Raw genomic sequence first — 26755 nt, 5'->3', positions numbered from 1 at the left:
AATGCAGTATTTCAGATGGTGTCCCTAACCAGAGCTTTGTACAGCTTTAACATAATTTGCATCCCTTTTGAAGTGAAGGCCATTAGTCTTTCATTAGCCTTTGAAATTATTTTCCGTGCCTATCCACTCAACAATATCTAAACTTGGGACTCCAAAAACCTCTGCCTCTCCACAGTTTTTAGCTTTTAGCCATTCAGAAAATACTCTGCTTTATCTTTCAATTTAATGGGATGAATTTGAGTGGTTGGTCCCGTCTTATATCTCCTGTGACTCGGTGCCCATTTTTGTCCACCAAGCTTTTGTGAAGCACCCAGGGGTGTTTTAATATACTAGAGCAGTGGCGGGCAATCAGCACTGGGCATGTGGTCCATCAGGGTTGTGACTGCAGCCTGTGAGACGTTTGGTTGAGAGAATAAGAGTGGAGTTTGCGAGAGCGAAGCGGGAGGATAAAAGGATCTGAGAATGAGAGCGGAGCCAGGAGGACAAAAGACTGTGAAAGAGAGAGGCTGAGGCCTGGAGATAAAAGAGTGCAGGAACGAGCAAGACTGAGTGCAGAGCAATTGGTAGCGAGTATTTTATTTATTTTCCTCCTTTGTCAAATATTTTCAGAATTTATTGAAAACTGAAAAGTTTTCATAGTTTTTGTTACAGCAGTAGTAAAGGTTATCGGGAGCAGTAGGGTTTATCAATAAAAGTTTAAAGTTAATTTATTAGTGTCACAAGTAGGCTTACATTAACACTGCAATGAAGTTACTGTGAAAATCCCTTAGTCGCCACACTTCGGTGCCTGTTCGGGTACACTGAGGGAGAATTTAGCATGTCCAATGCACCTAACCAGTACGTCGTTCGGACTGAGGGAGGAAACTGGAGCATCCGGAGGAAACCCACGTAAACACGGGGAAAACATGCAGACTCCGCACAGACAGTGACCCAAGCTGGGAATTAAACCTGGGTTCCTGGTGTTGTGAGCCAGCAGTGCTAACCACTATGCCAGCATGCCACAAAGGTATCAAAAATGGTAAATAAATATGAATAAAATAAATACCGCAGCATTCTGTGTAATTAAGAAATGTTTAATGTTTAGTTGTGGCCAGTATGAGCTTTGATAAACAGAATGAATTGTAATAATAAATGTAAGGTGACCTTACACGTAAATGTAAGGTGGCAGTGATTAGCACTGCTGCCTCACAGCTCCAGGGACCCGGGTTCAATTCCAGCGTCGGGTCATTGTCTGTGTGGAGTTTGCACATCCTCTCCGTGTCTGCATGGGTTTTCTCCGGGTGCTCTGGTTTCCTCCCACAGTCCAAAAGCATGTGGATTAGGTTGATTGGCCATGCTAAATTGCCCTTAACGTCAGGGGGATTAGCAGGGTAAATATGTGGGGTCATGGGAATGGGGCCTGGGTGGGATTGTGGTCGGTGCGGACGTGATGGTTCGAATTGCCTCCTTCTGCACTGTAGGGATTCTATGAAATCAATGAGTTACAGAAAATGCTGCTTCCCAAATCCATTCCCATCTTCCTCAGAACTCCATGTTTGAATCTCGATGATCAGGGATTCTGCCCTTGTCACAGCACTGAAACAACTTTTAGTCAAGTTTCAAATGACATCCTATGCAGTTATAACAAAAACAGACTTTCCCTCCTTGACTTCCCTGTAGCCTGAGACATAGTTGACCACACCTCCTTCAACAACTGGCTGGGGCTGCTCTCACCTGGTTCCATTCTCACCTGTCTAACAGTAGCCACAAAATTGCTTGCAAATGGTTTCTCTCCTCGTTCCTGATCCATTACATTTGGTGCCCTCTGTGGATCAATCCTTGGTGCCTTCCTATTTTTCACCTGCATGCCATCCCTCGACAACATCATCCAAAAACACATGAATGCTGATGACACCCAGCCCTACCTCACCATCACCTCTCTCCACTCTTCAACAGTTGCTATGCTAGCAGACTGTTTATCTGACACCTAGATGAACAGAAATTTTGTCCAATCAAATATTGGGAAGCCTGTAGGCATGTTTCTTTGGGACCTGTTCCCAAACTCTGTTCTCTAGCCCTATCCCTCTCCTTGCCAACTATTTGAGATTAAGCCAGTATGCTAATTTTTGGTGCCACATCTGATCCAGGGTTGAGCTTCTGATCTGTTAATTTTGACGTCACCAACACTGCTTATTACTACCTCTGTAACGTCACTAGACCTCACTCCTGACATCTGCTTCTGAAACCCTCATACATGCCTGACCATTCGAACGCACTCCTGGCTGGTCTTCCACCCTCTACCCTCCATATAACTGAGGTTATCCAAATCCCTGCCGCCTGCGTCTTAATTCACAGCAAAGCCCATTTCCCTTTACCCCTGTGCCCACTGACCTCCACTGGCTCCAAGACAAGAAGCATCTTGATTTTAAAAGGCTTGTCCTTGTTTCCGAGTCCCTCTATGGCCTTGTCCCATCCTATTTCTGTAATTTCCTCCAGCCCTGCAACCCTCCAAGGTACCCGTGCACCTCTAATTCTGACCTCTTATTCATTCTCAATTTTAATCGTTCTACCATTGATGGCCATCCCTTCAGCAGCCTAGACACAGGCTTTGGAATTCCCTCTCCACATCTGTCTCTCAATCTCACTTTCCTCCTTTAAGACGCCACTTAAAATCTACCTCAATGACAAAGCTTTTGGTTATCTGACATTGCCTTATATGGCTCAGTGTTATACTTTATTATGTAGAGTGCCTTGGCATGTTTCATTATGTTAAGAGGCATTGCACGAACAAGTTGTTGCTTTTGTTACATACTAAATAGGCCAATAAATTAGCCTAATTTACAGGACTCTTAATTCATGTCACATCAATTCTTTTTCTTTTTCGATTCAGTCATTACTGTTATTCTGGTATTAGAAATGGAATTTGGAATGGCGTCTACTAATCCTTATTCCAAAACTGCTCAATATAAAATTTTAAAAATGGAATTAGGTTAAAATCCTTTTAAGACAAACTGGTATCCAAGATAGTAATTTTTAAGCTTCTGTGGTGCAGAAAGGTTCATTAAACATGTGGGCATAGGTTTACGAAGGGCGTTCCCCTGATCTCTGTGCAGCCTCGGTAGAAATCCTTTACAGGAGAGGGTGAACCGCTGTTCTCCAGGGGGAAGTGAGCAATATTTGCTTACCCTGAATAGCATTCACTTCAGTCACGATTTAGTTTTACGCATTTCACAATTCATCAGAAGAAAAGTTGGACATTCCTACGAAACAGGTGAATAATTTTTTTGAACTGGAGTACAGACCTGATTCTTGTTGGAGTTTTCCATAAACACGCACTGTTTCATGATGTAAGACACGACTGCATTCCCTCCCAAGGCAGCGACATGGGCCCGCACCATAGCAAACACTTCAGCGATGAATGCATGAAGGAATCCGCTAACTCCTCCCTCCTGCACAAAGCAAAACAATTCCAAAATGTTTCTGTTCAGACCCTCAGTTTTGTTTCACTTGTAGTACATCAGTTCCTCACTCAGTGAGAGTGCTCACTGCCCAGCAAAATTATCTGGTTCATTTTGTCTTTTTTACCGATGGTTTTTTTGTAAAGCTATATGATTGAGATTTTAAGTGAAATTCCAGGATTTTAAAAAGGAGTTCAGACCTGATGGGCCGAATGGCCTTCTTCTGCACTGTAGGGATTTTACGATTCTATGAAAGCACACTGGGACATCCTGAGGCTCAGGACGTTCATCAAATCTCCCCATGGATGCAGGATAACATACTGCCTGCTCTTTTTGAGCAATGCGCACTCACCCCCAACCTCAACGGAATACCCAATATCACCAGTGGATGGGACATTTTGTGAATTTTTAGACCACCACGATTAGGAGCTGGATTTAATTCCCAAACGCATTTCATGCGAGTCAACATAGTCTGAGCCGAAATTAAGCGCACATCCCAAAGTAAAAGGCTAGGGTCATTCAGGCCCTCTCATTGTAATCTCGTATACTTTCCACTTTAACCAGCAAGAATGTGTTTGGATGACATAATACAAATAGATCCATCATTCGACACAACTCGCCACAATTCATTTCACACAGAGTTTTGTTTTGGTATCTACATAGAGTCATAGAGGTTTACAGCATGGAAACAGGTCCTTCGGCTTAACTTGTCCATGCCGCCCTTTATTTTTTAAAACCCCTAAACTAATCCCAAATGCCCGCTCTTGGCCCATATCCCTCTATACCCATCGTACCCATGTAACTGTCTCAATGCTTTTTAAAAGACAAAATTGTACCCACCTCTACTACTACCTCTGGCAGCTTGTTCAAGACACTCACCACCCTCTGAAAAAAATTGCCCCTCTGGACACTTTTGTATCTCTCCCCTCTCACCTTAAATCTATGCCCTCTAGTTTTAGACTCCCCTACCTTTGGGAAAAGATATTGACTATCTACCTTATCTATGCCCCTCATTATTTTATAGACCTCTATAAGATCACCCCTCAGCCTCCTACGCTCCGGAGAAAAAAGTCCCAGTCTATCCAGCCTCTCCTTATAACTCAATCCATCACGTCCCGGTAGCATCTTAGTAAATCTTTTCTGCACTCTTTCTAGTTTAATAATATCCTTTCTATAATAGGGTGAACAGAATTGCGCACAGTATTCCAAGTGTGGCCTTACCAATGTCTTGTACAACTTCAACAAGACTCCTGTATTCAATGTTCTGACCGATGAAACCAAGCATGCCGAATGCCTTCTTCACCACTCTGTCCACCTGTGACTCCACTTTCAAGGAGCTATGAACATGGACCGCTAGATTTCTTTGTTCTGTAACTCTCCCCAATGCCCTACCATTAACTGAGTAAGTCCTGCCCTGGTTCAATCTACCAAAATGCATCACCTCGCATTTGTCTAAATTAAACTCCATCTGCCATTCATCAGCCCACTGGCCCAATTGATCAAGATCCTGTTGCAATTGGAGATAACTTTCTTCACTGTCCACTATGCCACCAAATTTGTTGTCATCTGCAAACTTACTAACCATGCCTCCTATATTCTCCAAAATATATTCATAAATTAATCAGAAAGAATAACAGTCCACATAGCAGCTCTCAAGAACGGAAGATTTTTTAAACTTCTAGACTTTGGGCACACAATCATGTGGGATGTAGGTTTGTGGCTCCAGCCTTTCCTGATTCCTAACTAAAACATGTCTCCCAAGGAAGGAGGCAAAGAAAACTAAGAATAATTATTAATGGGCAGCATGGTGGCACAGTGGTTAGCACTGCTGCCTCACAGCGCCAGGGACCCGGGTTCAATTCCTGGCTTGGGGTCACTGTCTGTGTGGAGTTTGCACATTCTCCCCGTGTCTGCGTGGGTTTCCTCCGGGTGTTCCAGTTTCCTCCCAATCTGAAAGACGTGCTGGTTGGGTGCACTGGCTTAAACAGGCGTTGGAGTGTGACGACTGGGGGAATTTCATACCAACTTCATTGCAGGGTTAATATAAGCCTTACTTGTGACTAGTAAATAAACTTTACTTTTTTTTTTACTTTATCCTAAACTAAAAACAGAAAATTCTGGATAAACTCAGCAGGTCTGGCAGCATCTGCAAAGAGAGAAACACAGACCTGTAGAAGGATTAATGGATTCAAAACGTTACCTGTCTCTCTCCACGGACGCTGGCAGACCTGCTGAGTTTTTCCAGCACTTTGTTTTTATTTCAGATTTCCAGCATCCGGAGTATTTTGTTTTTATTATGCTAAACTAATTGCATATATATTTTACATAGCATGTAGTATATGTTAAAGACCTCAGCGTATCCTAAAGCACTTCACCAGCAATTAAGTTGCTTTGAAGTGTAGTTGCTGTTATGAAACATGTTGCAAATGAGTCAATTTGCACATAATAAAGTCCCTCAACAGCAGTGACATAAATGACCAGGTAATCTATTTTTTGTGGCACTGGTTGAAGGGTAAATGTTGTCAAGTCCACGTAAAAGAGCAGACAGAATGCTTAATGGCTCACCTGAGACTCAGTATCTCTAGACAATGCAGTACTTCCACAGTACTGCATAGAGGTGTCAGCACAGATTACATAATGAGCCTCTAACTTGCACTTTTCACTTAGAGAGTTACCATGCAGTTTCAGGATAGAAATGCATCTTTAGAGCAGGGACGTTACTCACAGCTTGAATAAATTACTCAAAGGTCAAATGGGAATGAATTTGAAGAAAGTACTATGATCAGTTTGGCTTAGTTGGTGGCATTCACAAGAGCCACGTTAGGGGTGAGTTAATATAGGCCATAACTAGCCATTTCAGCTTCTGCAGGATAATAGAACCAGAGGCCACGACCTGCATTTGAAGAGTAAATTCAAACCAAATTGGTGGAAATAACGTTTCAGTGCGTGAGTGGTCAAACTATGGAATAAACACCTTAGGAAGAGAGTGGAAACAGTTAGCAGTGTCACATTCATATGCAAAAAAGGTAAAGTTTATTTCAGACGTATTTTGGGATATAGTATTTAAGATTATGACGTGGGCGAATTTGGACCCATGGCTCCCAGAGCTTTACACCACAGAGGTTTATCATCACACGTCAGAGCTGAATGGGTCTGATGTGGGATATTGGTTGCTACGGTTAATCATTAAATCTGTTATTACATTATTTGACTATCTGGATGGTAGAAGTTAGGTTGATTGGCCATGCTAAAATTGCCCTTAGTGTCCTGGGATGCGTAGGTTAGAGGGATTAGTGGGTAAATATGTAGGGACATGGGGGTAGGGCCTGGGTGGGATTGTGGTCGGTGCAGACTCGATGGGCCGAATGGCCTCTTTCTGTGCTGTAGGGTTTCTAAGATAAACCACAGTACTTTTTCACCTAGTAACTTATTTCCCTATCCAGGCCGACATTCAAGTCTGGTACTGACTGCCCACTGCATTGAGCAGCTCTGTACTGCAGGAGTGCTGCACTGTCAGATATAGCGTCCATTAAGTAAGACATTTAAGTGAAGTTTTGTCTGCCTGCTCAGGTGAAAAGGATCTCTCTGAAGTGAGTAACTCTCTTGATATATTGGTTCAGTCTCTGAGGAGTGGTGAATGGTACTAAACATTGTGCAATCAACAGCGAGCAACAGTGATCATCCCTACTTCTGACCTTATGATACAACGAAAAACACTGATGAAGCATTGACACTGGTTGGATTGAGGACACTACCTTGAACTCCTGCTGTGATGTCCTGGAGCCGAGATATTTGCTCTTCAATAAGCACAATCATCTTCCTTTGTGTTAGGAATGACTCCAACCAGTGGAGAGTTGCCCTCCACATTCCCATTGACTAAAGTTTTGTTAGGGGTCCCAAGTGACACACAAGGTCACCTGCCAACATTGATGACAAGGGTTATCACTCTCGCCTCACCTCTCAAATTCAGCTTCTGTGCCCATGTTGGGACCGAGGCTGTGATGAGATCAGGAGCCAAGTTCCCTTGGCATTATCCAAAATGAGCTGGTGAGCAGGTTTTTGCTGAGTAAGTGCCACTTGATAACACTGTCAACATCACCTTCCAACGATACTGCTGATGACTGAGAGCAGACTCATGGGGCGATAGTTGGCCAGACTGGAAATTAGCGAATGTAACTCTGTTATTCAAGAAAGGAAGAGACAAAACGGGAAACTACAGGCTAGTTAACCTGATACCAGCCATCAGGAAAATGCTGCAGATTCTTACAATGAAAGTTTTAACAATGCAGTTAGAAAGTCAATACTATATCGAGACAAATTCAACAGAGGGTTTGATGAAATGAGGGGAAGTAGTGTTTGGCAATTCTTTTGTGGACGTAACTATAGGTTCAATCAAGCTTGTCCAACTGGCAGCCTTAGGGCCGCAGAAGCCCCTCTACATGACACATGGGAGTCACCACTCAAAAGCTGCTAATGCAGGCCAGTTAAGTCGAAGTGACAATCAGTGAAGAATTTGCAAAGACCCGCTCCTACAATCACATATTGCTTCTTTCCCGCATTTGCTGCTGATAAGCTCAGGAGCGAGCCCGGGGAGTCACGGTGAAGCTTGGGGCCTGGGAAGGGGACATGTGCGTGGGAGCGAGGCCGGGAATGTGGCTAGTGGAGTGTTGCAAGGATCGGTGATGGGGCAGCAGCTATTTACATTTAATGATTCAAACGATAAGAGCATGAGTAATTTATTGATGTTTGCAGGAGATATAAAGGGAATGTAAGCTGTGAGCGGGACACAAGGCCGCAAAGAGATAAAGAACAGGTTAAGTGAGTGGGTAATATGGTGGCAGATGGAGTACAATGTAAAGGAATGAGAGCTTTTTGTTTATTAGAAAAGAAAGTTTTTAAAAAAGGGCGTGAAACTTTAAATATTGATGTTCAAGGAGAGTTGGATGCACTCCTACAAGGAAACAGTAAGTGAGCACGCAGGTACAGCAAGCAATTAGGAAGGCAAATGATGTCGATGTTTATTGCAAGGTGATCAGAACACTAAGGAAGTTCTGCTACAATTATGTCAGAGAAAGTAAATAGTGTGATTGGAAATTGGGCCATGAGAGATTGAGGCGAGGGTGTGGTTGAGTAGATCAGTAATTATAGAAACATTGTGGTGAACAAAAGGGCCAAAATTGGAATTTGCAGCTGAAAGTGAATTGGGGAGAGTTTTTTCCCCCCAAGGATTGATAGAAAAGGACATATGATTTGGAAGGGCAAGCAGGATGTGGGTGGAGAGCGATACAACAAAGTAATCAGAGATGGTCTTTTCTGTGATTGATGTTATGGGCGATAAGGGGTCAAATGGCTGGCGGGTTTGTGGTCACGATTCTGTTCCTTTTATCCTCTATTTTGAATCCATGCCCTCGAGTTCTTGATGTACTCTTTATCCTGCTCATACCCCTGAGAATCTTGAATACCTTGATCAAGTGCTCTCTTGGTCTTCCTTTCTTCAAGGAAAACAGCCCCAATCTCACTGATCTATCCTCATAGTTACCGTTGCTTATGCCTGAAATCATTCTTCTCAAATTCCTATACACTGTCTCCAACACCTTCACATCTTTCCTCAAGAATGGCACCCAGAACTGGGCGAGGCAAGTGGTGGAAGGGATAGTCAGACTAAGAGGCTTCACTTTAGGGGAAGGTGCCATCATCCATCAGTCAGGTTTCGGTCGAGACCATGATGTCAGTTAAAGTTTATTTATTTGTCACAAGTAGGCTTACATTAACACTGCAATGAAGTTACTGTGAAATTCCCCTAGTCGCCGCACTCCGACACCTGTTCGGGCCAATGCACCTAACCAGCACGTCATTCAGATTGGGAGGAAACCGGAGCACCCGGAGGAAGCTCACACAGACACGGGGAGAATGCCTGTTCAGGTACACAGGGAGAATTTAGCATGGCCAGTCAACCTGACCAGCACATTTTTTGGATTGTAGGGGGAAAGCGGAGCACCTGGAGGAAATTCACGCAAACACGGGAAGAACGTGCAAACTCCACACAGACAGTGACCCAAGCCGGGAATCGAACCTGGGTCCCTGGCGCTGTGAGGCAGAAGTGCTAACCACTGTGCCATCGTACCGCCCAATGCAATCATTCAAAATAAGCTCATTGATTGCAAGGGCTTGGTCTGCAGGTGAACAAACATTCTGGAGGGGATTCGGAGAAGGTTAGTGCGTGCTGCCAGAGTCCACAGGAACCGTCCCCAGCTGGCAGACTGGGTAAGAAAATCAGTGAGGGAGCAGAACATGGCAAAATAGGACTGCTGCTCATAATGAATCAGTACCTAGTGCCTCAACTGATCCTCAGAGGATGCCTAGTGAGGCTAGCAGAGAAGCCATAGGCTTATCTAAAAGGGAGTCAAGCCTGGTGGCAGGCGCGTAGAGAGATTGAGGAGTGCTAAAAAATATCTGGGGTAGCAGTTTGGAAAGGCAGAGTGCTTGAGAGGTGAGAAGCGAGATACAAGCAATAGAACAGCAGATCCAAGACACAGCAGTAAATAGGTTGATATATAAAATGATTTGTGAAAAATTGTACAAGGACCTTTCACATTGAAGCAACAGGAAATGTCTTCACAAATTCAATAACATTTTGAAGGAACCATCTCTCTATCAGCCTAAAAATAGGAAGAGATGCAAAATATTTCCTAGTGCAATTCTCCCCGTGTCTGCGTGGGTTTCTTCTGGATGCTCCAGTTTCCTCCCACACCCCACAGATGTGCAGGCTGGGATGACTGGCCATGCTAAATTGCTCCTCAATGTCAGGGAGACTAGCAGGGCAAGTACATGGGATAGGGCCTGGGTGGGACTGTCGTCGGTGCAGGCCCAATGGGCCAAATGACCTCCTCCTGCACTGTCGGGATTCTATGAATAGATGATGAATGCATAGCAATTCTACTTTTTCTTTCCGAGTGAGATAGCTGTTACTAACAAAAGAGAAAGAACTAAAAAGCTCTATCCAACAATGGAGCAAATACAACAGAGCAGGGGAAGATTTCACATCCTGGGCATGTATTTGGTAAATTATTGTGCATCTTTATGGAGGATGACAGCAATACCATTGTTGCAACTGATGAGGAAAACTACAGTTTTGTGTGTCTTTCAAATAAAAGTGCATATCTTTAGTGGCTTGTGTCACCTCGTACATTAAAAGCAGGCCAAAAAGAGTGGAAGAAGTGATCACCTGAGTTCAAGTCCAAACCAGATGATAAAAGCAGTTTCCATTGTCTGTAGACTGGATGATAAAAACAAAGCTCAGTCATTTTCCAAGACGAATCCTTCTAATGTTTATTTAGTAGAGTCACAAGTAGGTTTACATTAACACTGCGATGAAGTTACTGTGAATATCCCCTAGTCGCCACACTCTGGTGCCTGTTCGGGTACACGGAGGGAGAATTTAGCATGGCCAATGCAGGAGGAAACTGACGCGCCCGGAGGGAATCCATGCAGACACGGGGAGAACATGCAGACAGTGACCCAAGACAGGAATCGAACCTTCGCCCCTGGTGCTGTGAAGCAGCAGTGTTAACCATTGTGCCACCATGACGTTCTGTTTTATATCATTTTAGAAAGGATGATGTGAACTTAAAGTCAACAGTTTTTCTTAAATTGCTGTCAGGCAGGAAAGTAATAAACATAGCTACATGGAAATATTTTTTCTGATGGGGGAGTTGAGTGAGGTGAGCTGAGCATGCGTTTTCTAGGAAGGTTTTAACTCCCATGCTTGGACATTGGTTTTTAGATTTGATTTTTCGACAGATGAATCAATTGGTAAGCTTCACATCCAATCTACTTTTCCAGACCTTAATATTTCAATCCTTGGGATACGAGTTCAATGGAATTGATGCAGTAGGCAGTGCACACCGAGATATGTCACAAAAAGCTACTCTCTAAATAATGTTCTGATATTACTGCAACATTTGAAAATATAATTGATTGGAGGGCATCGCAAAGGATTCCTTTTTGTGAATTAATTAAACAAATCAGTGGTTAATATATTACCTATACAGATGCAAACACTACCCCCTCATATCCTAAAGTCCACCTAAATATCCACCTCATACCACACCCTACCTATGACTATAACACTTCTTTCCTTCTCCCCGATGCACTCTATGAATGGTACGTGTTGTCTGTATAGCGCAAGAAACAATACTTTTCACTGTATCCCAACACATATGACAATAAAAAAATCAAAATCCATTAAATAAGAGTGAAGGGAAAAAGAAAGTCACCAGTAATTTTATGGAAAATTCCACAGTATGAATGTAAAACATAGCCCAAAGTACAACCTTCTCCCTATAATGCAATACAACACAAGAGACTTGAATTAATCTCTCCGTATACCTCCCGCTCATAGGTTTGCTGCTCACCTCACGCAGCGATGTGGTTTCCCGAATGAAGAACATGTTGATGATTCCGAGATATTTGGCTATTTTGGCACCAGGAATGAAGGAGAGAGGGGTCATTTCCACAACAGTGACTGTGGAGGTTGTGCATGATATTGGTGAGCGATGGCGTGTATGGGCTTCAGCCAGTGGGCTCGCCTTATCAAGTGAAGCAACTACAATGGGTGGAAAGAGAGACAGAAAAAAGGAGAATGCAATTAGTAGTGAAAGACCAATTTGTTTAGATGTTTATGTGCTTTTTTTTTGTCATTCTTTTTCAGAGCAGCTGCAAAGTCATATATTCAGCATCTGAAGCTCAGTGATGGAGCAGGCATGAGCTACATTAAAAAGAGTAGGTGATCATGCAGAACATGCAAATAAAAGAGGCTTAAACAGCTGAAATGGGAATCTTTTTTGTAAAGAAAGTGGCATTCCGTTGAAAGGCTAATTTTTCCCCCCCCCCGCAAGGGAGCATTTTAATAGCGATGGCTGCATTGGCGGTACCTTAATACAAAAAGAAATCAAGGTAAACATTTCTTTGCTGAGGGGCAGTTTTGATCAAGAGTGTGAAAGATGTTACTTTAGCAGAATGCAGTATTTTCACAAGTTCGTCTCAAGGTTAAAGCTGTCCAAATGAAAGTTAACTAATTCCCGTTAAACATTCTCTGGACAAAGGTGCAGCTTTCACACTCAGATTGCGTGTGCCATTGATTTGCAATGCCATTACAGGGTAGGACAGTCCATCCTTCACCACTGGGGATCATAGGCATGTCTCAGATTATTATCACCATGATAAACTGTAACTGGCGCCTACTTGTTTTAATTGATCCACGTCTTATGGTCTGAGCTTTCTGCTTAATGAACTCTATCCAGCTGCTGCATCTGTCTGCAAAGGAACTGTAATCAACTGAGGTGGCTAAAAACACACACAGAAAAGAAAAAGAAAAAAAAAATGGATGATGTCTATGGCCCAGTGCAATGCTCCTCTGATGAACCAGTCATCACTGCATCAAGGTTCTGAAAAAGAGAACAAAGACCCTTTTCTTGGCTGAGTTAACAGCCTGATTTACTCACCTCTTTGTGCTGCAGGAGTGACTTGCTGCAAGCTGCCACTTTCTGTCATCCCTGAGGAAAAATGTTTAATCAATGAATATTGAATAATCTTTATGCAACAGCATACCAAAGGATTAAGACATCTTATATAGCATGGTGGCAAAGTGTGAGACCTTTACCACTATCTCCGCAAGCCATCATAAAATACAACCCTGAACTTTGAATACCAAAGAATTTCAAATGAATTCAAAGGAAGTAATTCAATTGATTAGATACAAGCAGTCAAGGAGAAAAATTGTGCATCATGTGGTTCAAATTAACATGCACTTTAAAACAAGTTTCAAGCCATAAGACAGTGGAGCCTTGTTTATTCACTAAATGCAGAGACTCAGTGAATAGTATTCCTTTTCAGGGGTCATTTTAAGATTTACAGGTACATAGCTTACATCACTGGTTTAAAATGTTTGATCAACTCTATTGAAAACAACCTCTCAATGCATAAGTCACTTTTATTCAGTTACTAATGATAAAGAAATGGGCAACCTGAAGAGATCAGTGATAAATGGCACATGTACTAATGTGCACTCGTGCTATCATTAATGCTACATTTTTTGCAAAATACATTCTCATGTAAATTTTCAAACCATATTACTGGAGTGCCATCTATTGGTAATCTCTGTTGTTTGTTTTGCACTGCAATAGCACAGTATCTCCTAAGGGACATTACTCTAAATGAATGGGGGAAACAGTGGCAGAGTGGTAATGTCACTGGACCAGTAATTCAGAGGCCCAGGGTAATGCTTTGGGAACACTAATTGAAATCGCACCATGGCAACTGGCAGAATTTGAATTTGTGACCATGAAGCCATTGTTGATCGCCATAAATTGATTGTTCTTTGGGGAAGAAAATCTGCCATCCTTACCTGATCCGGTTGTGGCTCCAGACTCACCAACAATGTGGCTGACTTTAAAATGGCCTGGGAGGCCTTTCAGCTGTATCAAACCACTACGAAGTCTGAAAAATGGAATGAAAGCGGACGGGCCACCTGGCATTGATCGAGGCACCAGAAATGACAACGGCCCAGTCCTGTCAACACTACAAAATCCTCCACAAACATCTGGGGGTTTGTGCCAAAATTGGGATAGATGCCCCACAGACTAGTTAAGCAAGAGCATGACATAGTCATATTCACGGAATCATACCTTACAGATAATGTCCCAGACACCACCATCGCCATCTTTATGTATGTCCTGACACATCAATAGGATAAACCCACCAGAGGTTATGGCGCAGTGGTATACAATCCAGAGGGCGTTGCCTTGGGGGTGCTCAACATTGACTCTGGAGCACATGAAATATCATGGCATCAGGCAAAATATGGGCAAGGAAACCTTCTGCTAAATCCAACCAACTGCCCTCCCTCAGCTGATGAATCAGCACTCCTCCACGTTGAACACTGCTTTGAGGAAGCACTGGAGGGTAGCAAGGGCACAGAATGTATCCGAGGTGGGGAACTTCAATATCCATCATTAGGAGTGGCTCAGTAATATCACTATTGACTGGGTTGGCTGTGTCCTAAAGAGCATAGCTGCTAGACTGGGCCTTCGGCAGCCGGTGAGGGCATCAACAAGACGGAAAAACCTATTTTGCCTCGTCCTCACCAATCTACCTGTCACAGATGTATCGGCCCATGACAGTATTGGTGATCACGCTGAGTCCTTGTGGGGACACAGTCCTGCCTTCAGCTTGAGGATACCCTCAATCATGTTGTGCAATCAGTGTGTTAAATGGGTCAGATTTCAAACAGATCCAGCATCAGGTGCTGTGGCCATCAGCAGCAGAACTGTATACAACCACAACCGGTAACCTCAACAGTGCCATCAAGCAGCACTCATTTGGCAACAACCTGAGTGTTCACTGGCACTCAGATTGGCATAGACCGCATTCCACCATTCCCACCAAGCTAGGGGATCAATCCTGATTCAATGGAGAATGCAGGAGGGCATGCCAGGAGCAGCACCAAGCAGACCTAAAATGAGGTGTCAGTTTGCTAAAGCTACAACACAGGACTATTTGAATGCCAAACAACATAAGCAGCAAGCAATAGACAGAGCTAAGCAATCCCACAACCAATGGATCAAATTTAAGATTTGCAGTCCTGTCACATCCAGCCGTGAATAGTGGTGGATAATTAAACAACTCATTCACTGGAGGAGGAAGTTACACAAATATTCCCATCCTCAAAGATGGAGGAGCCCAGCATATCATCGCAACAATCTTCAGCTCGGAGTGCAAAGTTGATGATTCATCTCGGCCTCCTCTGGAGGACCCCAGCATCACAGGAGTCAGGCTTTAGCCAATTCATTCATGTGAAATCAAGAAATTGCTGAAGGGTATTGTAAAGGATATGGGGCCCTGATGAATTCCACGAATAGTACTGAAGACTTGTGTTCCTAGCCAAGTTGTTCCAGTACAGCTAAAACACTGGCATCTATTGGCAATGTGGAAAATTGCCCATGTAGATCCTGTCCACAAAAAGCAGGACTAATCCAACCAGGCCAAAGACCACCTAATCAGTCTTCTCTCAAACATCAGCAAAGTGATGAAAGGGGTTATCAACAGTGCTATCAAACAGCACCCATTTGGCAACAAACTGTTCACTGGCACTCAGATTGGGGTATGCCAGCACCACTCAGCTCCTATCCTCATTACAGGCTTGGTCCAAACTTAGACATAAGAGCTGAACTCGTGAGGTGAGAGTGACTGCCCTTGAACTCAAGACAGCATTTGACCAAGTTTGGTACCAAGGAGCCCTAGCAAAACTGGAGTCAATGGGAATCGGGGGAAAACTCACCACTGGTTGGAGTCATACCGAGCACAAAGAAAGATGCCTGTGGTTGTTGGAGATCAATCTGGAGTCCCAGGACATCACTGTAGGAATTCCTTGCGGCAGGGCCCCAAGACCAAACATCGTTACCTGTTTCCTCAATGACTTTCCTTCCATCATAAGGCCAAAAGTGGGGATGTTTGCTGATGACTGCACAATACACATGACTCCAGAGATACTGAAGCAATTCTTGTTAATATTTATGAAGATCTGGACAATATTCAGACTTGGGCTGATAAGTGGTAAGTAACATTCGTAGAGTTGTAGGGCCATACAGCACAGAAACAGGCCCTTTAGCCCATCATGTCTATGCTGACCATTAAATACCAATCTATATTAATCCCAATTACCAGCACTTGGATCATACCTTCGTGCCACACAAGTGCCTTCTCCAACGAGAGAGAATCTAACCATCTAACATTCAATGACATTACCATTTCTGAATCCCCCACTATCACCATTCTGGGAGTTACCAGTGACCAGAAGCTTAACTAGACTAACCATATAAATTATGTGGCTTCAAGAGTAGGTTAGAACTTGTGAATTCTGTGGAGAGTAACACACTTCTCAACTGTGTAAAGTCTGTCCACCATCTACAAGGCACAAGTCAAGAGTGTGATGGAAAACTTCCAACTTGCTTGGATGAGAGCAACTCTAACAACATTCAAGGAGCTTAACACCATCCAGGACATAGAAAACAAGAGCAGTAGTAGGCTATTTGGTCCTTTGAGCCTGCTCCACCATTCACTATGATCATGGATAATCATCCAATTCAATAGCCTGATCCCACCTTCCCCCCATATCTTTTAATCCATTTTTTCCCAAGAGCTATATCTAACTCCTTCGTGAAAACATAGTAAATGTTTTTGCCACGTGGAACAAGTGTTTTTGCTAGTGGTAGCAAATTCCACAGGCTCATCATTCTCTAGGTGAAGAAATTTCCCCTCATCTCAGTCCTAAATGGTTTACCCCTTATCCTTAGACTGTGATCTCTGGTTTTGGACTCTCTTGCCGTTGGGAACATCCTTCCTGCATCTACCCTGTCTAGTCCTGTTAGAATTTTATAGGTTTCTATGAAATTACCCTCATTTTCCGAAACTCCAGTGAATATAATCCTAACCGACTCGATCTCGCCTCACACGTCAGTCCTGCCATTCCAGGCATCAGACTGATAAACCTTCGCTACACTCCCTTCCCCAGAACATCCTTCCTTAGATAAAGAGACCAAAACTGCACACAATATTCCAGGTGTGATCTCACCAAGGCCCTAACTGCAGCAAGATATCACTGCCCCTGTACTCAAATCCTCTTGCTATGAAGTCCAACATACCATTTGCCTTCTTCAGTCTGCTCCACCCGCATGCTTACTTTCAGCAACTGGTATACAAGGACACCTAGGTCTTGTTGAACGTTCCCCACTCTCAATTTATAATTATCTGCCTTCCTGTTTTTACTACTAAAGTGGATACCATCACGTTTATCCACATTACACTACATTTGCCATGCATTTGCCCACTCACTCAACTTGTTCAAATCGCAATGAAGCACGTCTGCATCTTCCTCACAGCTTTCTGTCCCTACCCAGATTTGTGTCATCTGTAAATTTGAAGATATTACATTTAGTTGCCTCATTTTAATCATTTATATTGTGAATAGCTGGGGTCCTCGCACCAATCTCTGCAGTACCCCACTAGTCACTGCCTGCCATTGTTTCCTGTCTACGAACCAGTTTTCTCTCCATCTTATTACCCTCAATCCCATGAGCATTAATTTTACACACTAATCTTTTATGTGGGACTTTGTCGAAAGCCTTCCCAAAGTCCAAATAAACCACATCCACTGGCCTCCCCTCATGAAGCCCAGTAGTTACATCCTCGAATTCCAGTAGATTTGTCAAGTATGATTTCTCTTTCTAAAATCTATAGAATCCCTACAGTGCAGAAGGAGGCCATTCGGCCCATCGAGTCTGCACCGACCACAATCTCACCCAGGACCTATCCCCGTAACCCAACATATTCACCCTGCTAATCTCCTGACACTAGGATCAATTTATCATGGCCAATCAACCTAACCCACACATCTTTCGGACTGTGGGAGGAAACCGGAGCAGCCGGAGGAAACCCACGCAGACACAGGGAAAACGTGCAAACTCCAAGTAGACAGTGACCTGAGGCTGGAATTGAACCTGGGTCCCTGGCGCTGTGAGGCAGTAGTGCTAACCACCCGTGCCACCGTGCTGACTCTGTCCGATGCTACCATTGTTTTCCAACTACTCTACTTCAAACTATTTGATAATGGATGTTAGAATTTTCCCCACTACTGATGTCAGGCTGACAGGGTCTGTAATTCAGTTTTCTCTCTACCTCCCTATTTAAATACTGGGGCTACATTAGCTATCCTCCAATCCATAGGAACTGTTCCAGAGTGTACAGAATTTTGTTAGATGACCACCAATGTATCCACTACTTCTAGGGCCACTTTCCTTCACTATCACTGGGTCAAAACACTGGAACTCGCTTTCTAATAGCACTATGGCTATTGCTACAACACATGAACTGCACTGCTCAAGGCAGCTCACCACCATCTGCTCAAGTATTTAAGTATTCTGTAGATTATCAGGCCCTGGGGATTTATTGGCCTTCAATCCCATCAATTTCCCCAACACCATTTCTCTAATAATACTGTTGTTTCAGTTCCTCCCTCCCTCTCAATGAACTCTGTGTTCCCCATCATTTCTGGTATCCTTCTTTGTGAAGACAGAACCAAAGTATGTATTTAGTTAGTTAGCAATTTCTTTGTTCCCCGTTATAAATTCCCCAGTTTCTGTCAGGACCTACATTTTTCTTCATCAATCTTTTTCTCTCACATACCTATAGAAACTTTTACAGTCAGTTTTTATGTTTCCCACAAATTCACTCTCGTACTCTATTTTCCCTTTTTAATCAATCCTTTGGTTCTCCTTTGCTAAATTCTAAATTGCTCCTAACCCTCAGGTCTGTTATTTTTCCTGGCTAATTTGTCTGACTCTTCCTTGGGTCTAATACAATCTCTATTTTTCCTTGGAAGCCATGGTTTACTCACCTTTCTTTCCAGTTTTACTTTTGCGCCAGGCAGAATGAAGATTTATTGCAGTTCACCCATGTGCTCTTTGAATGTTTGCCATTGCCTACCCACTGTCATTCCTTTAAATAGAATTCCCAACCCATCATAATTATCATAGGACAAATCAGCCCGTTTGCTTGGCATCCCATTCACCACCTTCAACATTCACTCCCTCCACTCGTGACACACAGTGACAGCAGTGTGTACCATCCACAAGGTGCACTGCAAAGAAGGCTCCTTTGATGGCACCTTCCAAACACATCACCTCTACCACCTAGAAGGATAAGGACAGCAGATACAAGGCGGCAGCACCACCACCACCTGCAATTTCCGCTCCAAGTCACTCACCGTCCTGACTTGGAACGACAACTTCGTTCCTTCATTGTCACTGGGTCAAAATACTGGAACTCACTTTCTAATAGCACTATGGGTGTTCCTACAACACATGGACTGTAGCACTCAAGGCAGCTCACCACCACCTACTCAAGGGCAATTAGACATGAGCAATAACGTTAGCCTAGCCAGTGACACCCACATCCTATGAACGAAGAATAAAAATAGGAAAACATATTCCACTACAAGTAATGATATGCTGCATGTATTTTCACGGGTTATCAAGGTTTTCCCAATGATGCACATGGAGAACCCAGCTATGCAGATTTGGTTTCTTAACTCATTTTGGATGGCTAGATAATTTCTGCAGCGTGTACACTGTTATGGAGTCGACCATTTCCAACATGCAAAATGAACAAATTAGGCTGTGGTTCCATAGTTCAAACAGAACTATTTGTTGTACATAAATTTAGAAATGTTCAAGGATTGTGATTTGTGGAAAAATCTTCACATGGACTGGCTCCAAAAGTAGTAAACGTTCCAAATTGGCATCATGTGAGAATCAAAATTTAGAACTGAAGGTTGCATCCATTTACCTTAAAACATCATATAAAGCTTCTTCTGTACGATTAAATGCATTTTAAATAAGGCAAGGCTTTCCTTCTTGGCTCCAAAACATACACCTTCTCACTAAGACTGGAATGGTATAATCTATAGGCATCCTATGGGTGGTATCAATCGCATTATCATTCACCAGATTAATCTATATTTAACTGTTGAGAGAGAAAACGTCTTTCTTTGCCTTCCCCCACTTGCAACACTGATCTGCCAGGCAAAACTCGAAAATAAGCATTTACTGAGACTGGGGTTTGAACCGATGACTTTTAACTGGTTTTCACCATTGTAGAAAGCAGCCACATTAAAGAACAGTTTCTAATCGCGCTTTGAACAGAAATGCAGTACTAAAATGATGTTATAAGCCTTTAACATGCATTTCGGCAACAAAAATATTCCATTTAAGTTTGCATTAAATCTCCTACGTGCAGTACACTGCCTTACCTGCAGTCTTACTAGGTGAAAAGTGTAGAGCAGACTGATTAGATTGCGATTCCATGCAGAGTTCCAAAGTAAACTGGAGTTGGTCTTCATTCTCTACAGAAGCTTGAGGCCAATGATTAAACAGAGACAATTAATCGAGTTCAGCAAGATTTTTAAAGAACACAAAACTGTAATACTTACTGCCTAGGGTCTAGTTGAAAAAAAAAAATCATAGAATGATATTGCACAGAAGGAATCCATCTGACCCATTATACTTGGTGCTCTCATTTCTGAAAGACCTAGCCAATTAGCCCCATTTCCATGCCCTTTTCATGTAGTCCAGCAAGTTATTCTCCTTTCAAAAGGAATTGTATGAAGACTTGGAAGTTACTACTAAATCTGCCTCAAACAACCTTTTAGGTAGTGTGTTTCAGATTATAACAACTCACTGTGTTAAGATATTGCTCCTCGTCTTGCCTCCGGTTTTATAACCAATAACTTTAATCCATGTCCTCTGGGTTACCAACCCTTCTGCCACTGGAAACAATTTCTCCTTGTTCACTCTATCAAAATTCTTCATGGTTTTGAATAACTCCATTAAATTTCTCCTTCACCTTCTCTGCTCTTAGGAGAGCAAATCCCCGCTTCCTTAGTCACTCCAGATAACTGAAGTTCTGCATTCTTGGTATCATTCTTGCAAATCTTCTCCACATACTAAGGCTTTGAGGAACTTCTTGAAGTGTGGTGCCTCAAATTTGGTACAAAACTCCAAAGCAGAGGCTGAGCCGCTTTTGTATTTTATTCATAAAGCCAAGGATTCCATATGCTTTTCCAATAGCTTTCTGAAGCTACATTTAAGGATTTGTGTACACACAACCCCTGGTCTCATTGATCTTGCCCACCTATTAAAATTGTACCATGTGATTTTTATTGCCTCTCTTTCCAAAATGTATCATTTCATAGTTACCATTTCCAAGTTTCATACCGGGCGGCACGGTAGCACAGTGGTTAGCACTGCTGCTTCACAGCTTCAGGGTCCTGGGTTCGATTCCCGGCTTGGGTCACTGTCTGTGTGGAGTTTGCACATTCTCCTCGTGTCTGCGTGGGTTTCCTCCGGGTGCTCCGGTTTCCTCCCACAGTCCAAAGATGTGCGGGTTAGGTTGATTGGCCATGCTAAAATTGCCCCTTAGTGTCCTGAGATGTGTAGTTTGGAGGGATTAGTGGGTAAATATGTAGGGATAAGGGAGTAGGGCCTGGGTGGGATTGTGGTCAGTGCAGACTCGATGGGCCAAATGGCCTCTTTCTGCACTGTAGGGTTTCTATGATTTCTATGAGTTCGGTGTTAAACTGCATCTGCCATGTATCTGCTCATTTCACTAGTGTATCTTTGTCCTCCTGATATCTATCATTATCGTCTTTATTTTTGCTACATTTTCAAATTTCGTGTCACCTGCAGACTTTGAAATAATGCCTTGTATACCCAAATCCGCGTCAACAAAAGCAGTGGTCTTAACAAGGACTCTGGGAAGCACCACTGGATACTTTGGGAATAATTTAGACATTTCTTCAATGTCTTCCATTATATAAATACATAAATCCAATCTGTGGACAATAAATTTTATACTGCACTCAGAACACAACATTCACAGCAGAATGACTGAAATGCTCCATACCACAATGTAAATGAAAATGTTATAATACCAGAAACAATACATTCCAGAAATTTTACACTCAGTGTTTGTTCTTCCTATGTGAATGTGCACCAGCAAACATACAGCAGAAAATCTGGGTCTCTGAACTACAGTTTGCTATAATAGTGGAAATAAATATAGGGTAAATTAAGCAAGTTATCAGGATTCATAAACACTAACCTGCAAAGCTACCTCAAAAACTTGGAAATGGTAACTGATGTTATCAGTTGTACAAAAGTCAGGCTAGATTTTTCTTAATCAGGTTCTTCAATACTAAAATTAAAGGGTACACTCCAAATTTATCCATAAAATCAAAAATTAATAAACCTAACTGTTAGAAGGCAGAGATAGTAGAACTATGGGATCCCTACAGTGCAGGAGGTGACTATTCGGCACATTGAGTCTGTACCAACTCTACGAAGGAGCATCTGATCAGGCCCATAACCCTGCCTTATTCCCAAACATTTACCTTGGCTAACCTTCTTTGGACACTAAGGGACAACTAACACGGCCAATCCACCTAACCTGCACATCTTTGGACTGTGGGAGGAAACATGAGCACCCGGAGGAAACCCAGCAGACATGGGGAGAATGTGCAAACTCTACAGTCAGTACCCAAAACTGGAATCAAAATCAGGGTCCCTGGCATTGTGAGACAGCAGTGCTAACCTTGACTTCACAGGTCAACATTTGCATGTAAATTACTATTTTTCAACTTCTATCTGGTGTGAGGACACTAAATTAAAGAATAAGCTATCCAAGCAACTTTTATGGTCCACTGAGCACCAATATTCAGTTGTCAAGAGTTTTTGGATCGTGTTGAGAAATCATTAGCTTGGAATCTGATTTTGTTTTTCTGTGATTTAGTAACTAATATTATTTCTTGACCATGAAATACCTCACCTTTCAGGATGGTCTTGTCTGTGGAAGCCTTCGAGATGTATTGCACTTGGTCCTTGTCATATGTTATTGCAACAGCTGTAACTGCAACCTACAAAAGTAAATTAAATGCGAGTCATAGCTACAATCTAATTATGGAGGTTGGATCATTAAACACTGCTGTAAATGATGTCAAGTGTACCTGGATTAATTCATCTTCTGGTAATGCGACGTTGAAATTCACATGACAAAGACAGCAAGGTATCATGGATCGTAATTTAAAATACAGGGTCTGAAAAATTAGGGAGAACATTTAATGGATCAGATGGAACACAAACTGTGACATCATTTGCACACAAAACATCTTGGAAACTGGAAAGCATCGCCATACTATTATAATGCCATAATTTCAGCCGGTCATAGGGTAGTAATGGATCATGTTGCACCACTCTGGGGAAGCCAATGAGTTGCCCAGCAAATCAAAATCAACAAGTTCAAACCCAGGTACGGTCCAGAGATTCCAACTCTGCTAGGTAGAAAATATATTAATCTCTTCGTTTGTGGCAGGTCAGCTCAGTGCACAATAATCCACTTGGTGCATGATGCGAAGTTCTGCCCAATTTTCCACACAGCCAGCACCGATCAACTCTGATCCACATTGGACTTGACTGAACCAATCGTCACTAGCTTAAAAGGAGAAGCAGTAGAACCTGAGGAAAGACGATCGGGAGGAATATGGCAAGATACTGGAACAAAATATTATAATGAAAATATCACAAAATATCGCCATAGACTGGAATACAGTCATTTCAGAATAGCTATCCATAAGGCAACCACCAGAACCATTCCAAGGGGATACTGTCCTGTGTATAAACCTTGCCTGGAAGGAGAGACAGCTTCCCTAAGTTTTCCAGTGATCCAGACATGGCAAACCATCTGAAGGTGATTTATATCAAAGTCTGATTATCTCTCCACAGATGCTGTCAGATCTGTTGGGTTCTGACAGAATCCTCACATACAGACAGCACCTCAGGAAGACTGCAGAAAAAACTGAAACCCGCAATAACCCCCTCAGTAAACTGGCCAGTGCCTCATAGGGATCACAGGCTAAGATCCTAAGGGCCTCTGCTCTTGCCACGTAATTCTTAACCACAACTCAACGCAACTTTTAACTGCCCTTTGAAATGGCCTAGCAAGTCACTCAGTGCAAAGGTAATTAGGGCTGCACAACAAATGCTGGCTTTGCCAGCAATGTCCTTGTCCCATGAAAGAATTAAACCTCCCCCTCTCCATTTAGGGATCCATAATTTTAATAATTTAGTTACAAAAGATTTCAGAGTTGATTTCAGAGTCCCTCTGCTATATCAGGGATTTAGAATCATAGAATCCTACAATGCAGAAGGAAGCCATTTGGCCCATCGAGTCTGCACTGACCACAAACCCACCCAGGGTTTATCCCTGTAACCCCATTCATTTACCCTAGCTAGTCCCCCTGACACCAAGGGGCAAATTTAGCATGGCCAGTCCACCTAACCCGCACATCTTTGGAAATTGGAGCACCCGGAGGAAACCCATGCAGACACACGGAGAATGTGCAAACTCCACACAGACAGTGAGCCGAGGCCGGAATCGAACCCGGTTCCCTGGCGCTGTGAGGCAGCAGTGCTAACCACTGTGCCAGTGCTGATTCCAAATGAAAACAAAAAAGACCCAGTGTTACTACAACTTGGAGAGAAATTCTGCAATGACTTCTGTATTCAACACAATTAATGTGCATGTTAGTGCAAGACCTTGCATTTACACAGCACCTTTAATGGAGATGAACATCCCAAAGAGGTTCACAGAGGGCACAAGCTGACAAATAAGGACCTGAAGCCAAAGGAAGGGATTTTAGGAGAGGTAATTAAAAGCATGGACAAAAAGGTAGATTTCAAGGAGAGTCTTGTAAGAATGTGAAAGAGGTGTAGAAACTGGGGAAAGAGCATTTCAGAACTTGTGCTGAAGACACAGCCACCAATCATGGGGAGAAAGGAAGGAGAAACATATATGAGGCCAGAATTGAAAGGGGAAAGTTCAGACAGAATTGTTGAGCTGAACAGAGAAAGCGAGGGGTATCTACTCATCTAAATAGTAAAAGAGTATTTGTTTTGTCCTCACATCTTGAGAAAAATGCCCCAAAACGTTCAATGTCAAAGAAATTACACAGATACAAGTTGCAGTTGATGTTGTTTTCCCCACACTATTTCAGCCTCTTACCTTCAGTAGATTTTCACAATGATCACTAAAAGCTTTATTAAGCCCATGTGATGTGAGACTAGTGACATTGTTTAAACGGAACACTCTCACCGAAGTAAACATCTAAAATGGGAAGGGAGAGAGGAAACCACAAGTTAGTCACAGTAGCAGGCACATTCCACTTTCTAAATAACTCAATCTAATGATCGGAGAGTTCATCAATACTGTGTCCCGAAATCTCTCTGCTCGAAATGCACTCCTGAAATGGACTACTCTCATTCCTTAAGAATACTTGGAAGAGTCCATCATGAAAAAACATAAATACTGAGTGGCTATTTTCAAACACAAGAATTTAACAACTTCTGTTGGAATTGTGAAACAAGCACTGCAGCTACAAATTGATCTGACCATTTCTGCCACCTTTTCAAAAACAATAAAAAAAGACTTGAAACAAAACGCAAGAGGTGGAATTTTTCAGCCGTTCAACGCCGGCAGTATTCTCTGGTCCCGCTGCAGTGAACGGAGATTTGGCAAATTCTCCGTTCTTGCTTGCAGCAGTGGCGGGACGCGAACGGCTGGAAAATTCCGGCCAAAATGTCAGAACTGCATGCGTGGGTAGTGGGGGCTATAAAAAATTCTGCCTTATTTCAACAGTTCCAGTACTGTACCACATGCAGATAAATGGCCTTTCTTTTCATAACATAAATGCGTAGCATTGTTTACTTCAAACAAACAATACCCTAATTATTAAAAGAAAATGACTTCAAATGGCATAATACAAGAGAACCATTTCTGGATTCGCCATACTTCTGTTTACACATTGCATTGTACTTCCAATAAGTTTACTGCAACTTCAAAATATTTTAATGCAATGTTCTGCAATTTCATACTAATTGCTTTAAAAAGCATATATTTTTCTTATTCAGGAATGCACAGACAGACAAGATCTAAAGAACTAAAGTGAGCCCAAGCAGTAGGTGGAGTTAGAGAAACCTATAGTTTGCTTAACTGGGATGAGGGCATTTGAATTGTAAAGAGTTGAGAATCTTAAATAGGAAGGGGAAAAAAAAGACATGGAGCAGCATATTATGGTGGAGGTGGGCGGATGGCTAACCCTCTGGGAAGCATGGTCAATGTGGAGCTGACTCGGTCCACATCAACCCGCCCTGCAGCAATAACACGTTGCAGGTGGGCTAAATAGCCCGCCGTGCAACCTCTGCCTCTCATTGGGGAGGAAGACCTCGACCCGCATCCTCCCCCCCCCCCCCCCATCCCCACTGGAGCTAGCGGCCAATCAAATCATTAACAAACTCAACTGACCCTTGATTATACAAGTATGTCATGTTATGGCTCATGTGGTGGGCAGCAAGGTGAGGGGGTTGGCATCTGCCTTGTTTTAACATCCCTTCCCACTGAAAATATGCCCACGGGGCACGTAAAATCCAGCCCATGATGACAGATTTACCTCAGTCAGTCAAAGAGTAAAATGCCACTGAAGCATTGTCAAAGCAAAAAATTCTGGTGCAGTATTAACTTCTCATTAAAAAATCCATATACCGCGTAGTTTATGTAGACCACTTAGCTGAATTTAGCTGGTTAGCTGCCACTCAAATGCATAAAAGCACACTAACTTTATTTTCCAGCTGTATATTACTCTACAGCTGGAGATA

General features: G+C 42.7%; 1 protein-coding gene across 7 annotated transcripts in view; it reads right to left on the bottom strand.

The window, feature by feature from the left end:
• c2cd5 (C2 calcium dependent domain containing 5) overlaps positions 1 to 26755 on the bottom strand; it is a 114677-nt gene that overhangs the window by 2885 nt on the left and 85037 nt on the right. For 4 of the 7 annotated variants that reach the window (XM_078235301.1, XM_078235297.1, XM_078235300.1 and 1 more), the window contains 7 exons: positions 25107 to 25208; positions 23053 to 23142; positions 22875 to 22962; positions 20302 to 20403; positions 12941 to 12991; positions 11852 to 12042; positions 3282 to 3428 (listed from right to left, as the gene is read on the bottom strand). In XM_078235301.1, the coding sequence (XP_078091427.1) occupies positions 3282 to 3428; positions 11852 to 12042; positions 12941 to 12991; positions 20302 to 20403; positions 22875 to 22962; positions 23053 to 23142; positions 25107 to 25208 (771 nt within the window). Of the gene's footprint in view, positions 1 to 3281; positions 3429 to 11851; positions 12043 to 12680; positions 12783 to 12940; positions 12992 to 20301; positions 20404 to 22874; positions 22963 to 23052; positions 23143 to 25106; positions 25209 to 26755 lie in introns of all 7 variants that reach the window. The other 3 variants (XM_078235302.1, XM_078235295.1, XM_078235298.1) reach the window with 2 other exon arrangements.

This window comes from Mustelus asterias, chromosome 19 (assembly GCF_964213995.1).
Source record: "Mustelus asterias chromosome 19, sMusAst1.hap1.1, whole genome shotgun sequence".
Lineage (NCBI taxonomy): Eukaryota > Metazoa > Chordata > Chondrichthyes > Carcharhiniformes > Triakidae > Mustelus > Mustelus asterias.
Note: the sequence above shows the minus strand (reverse complement) of the source record. Positions and strands in the feature narration are given on the sequence as shown.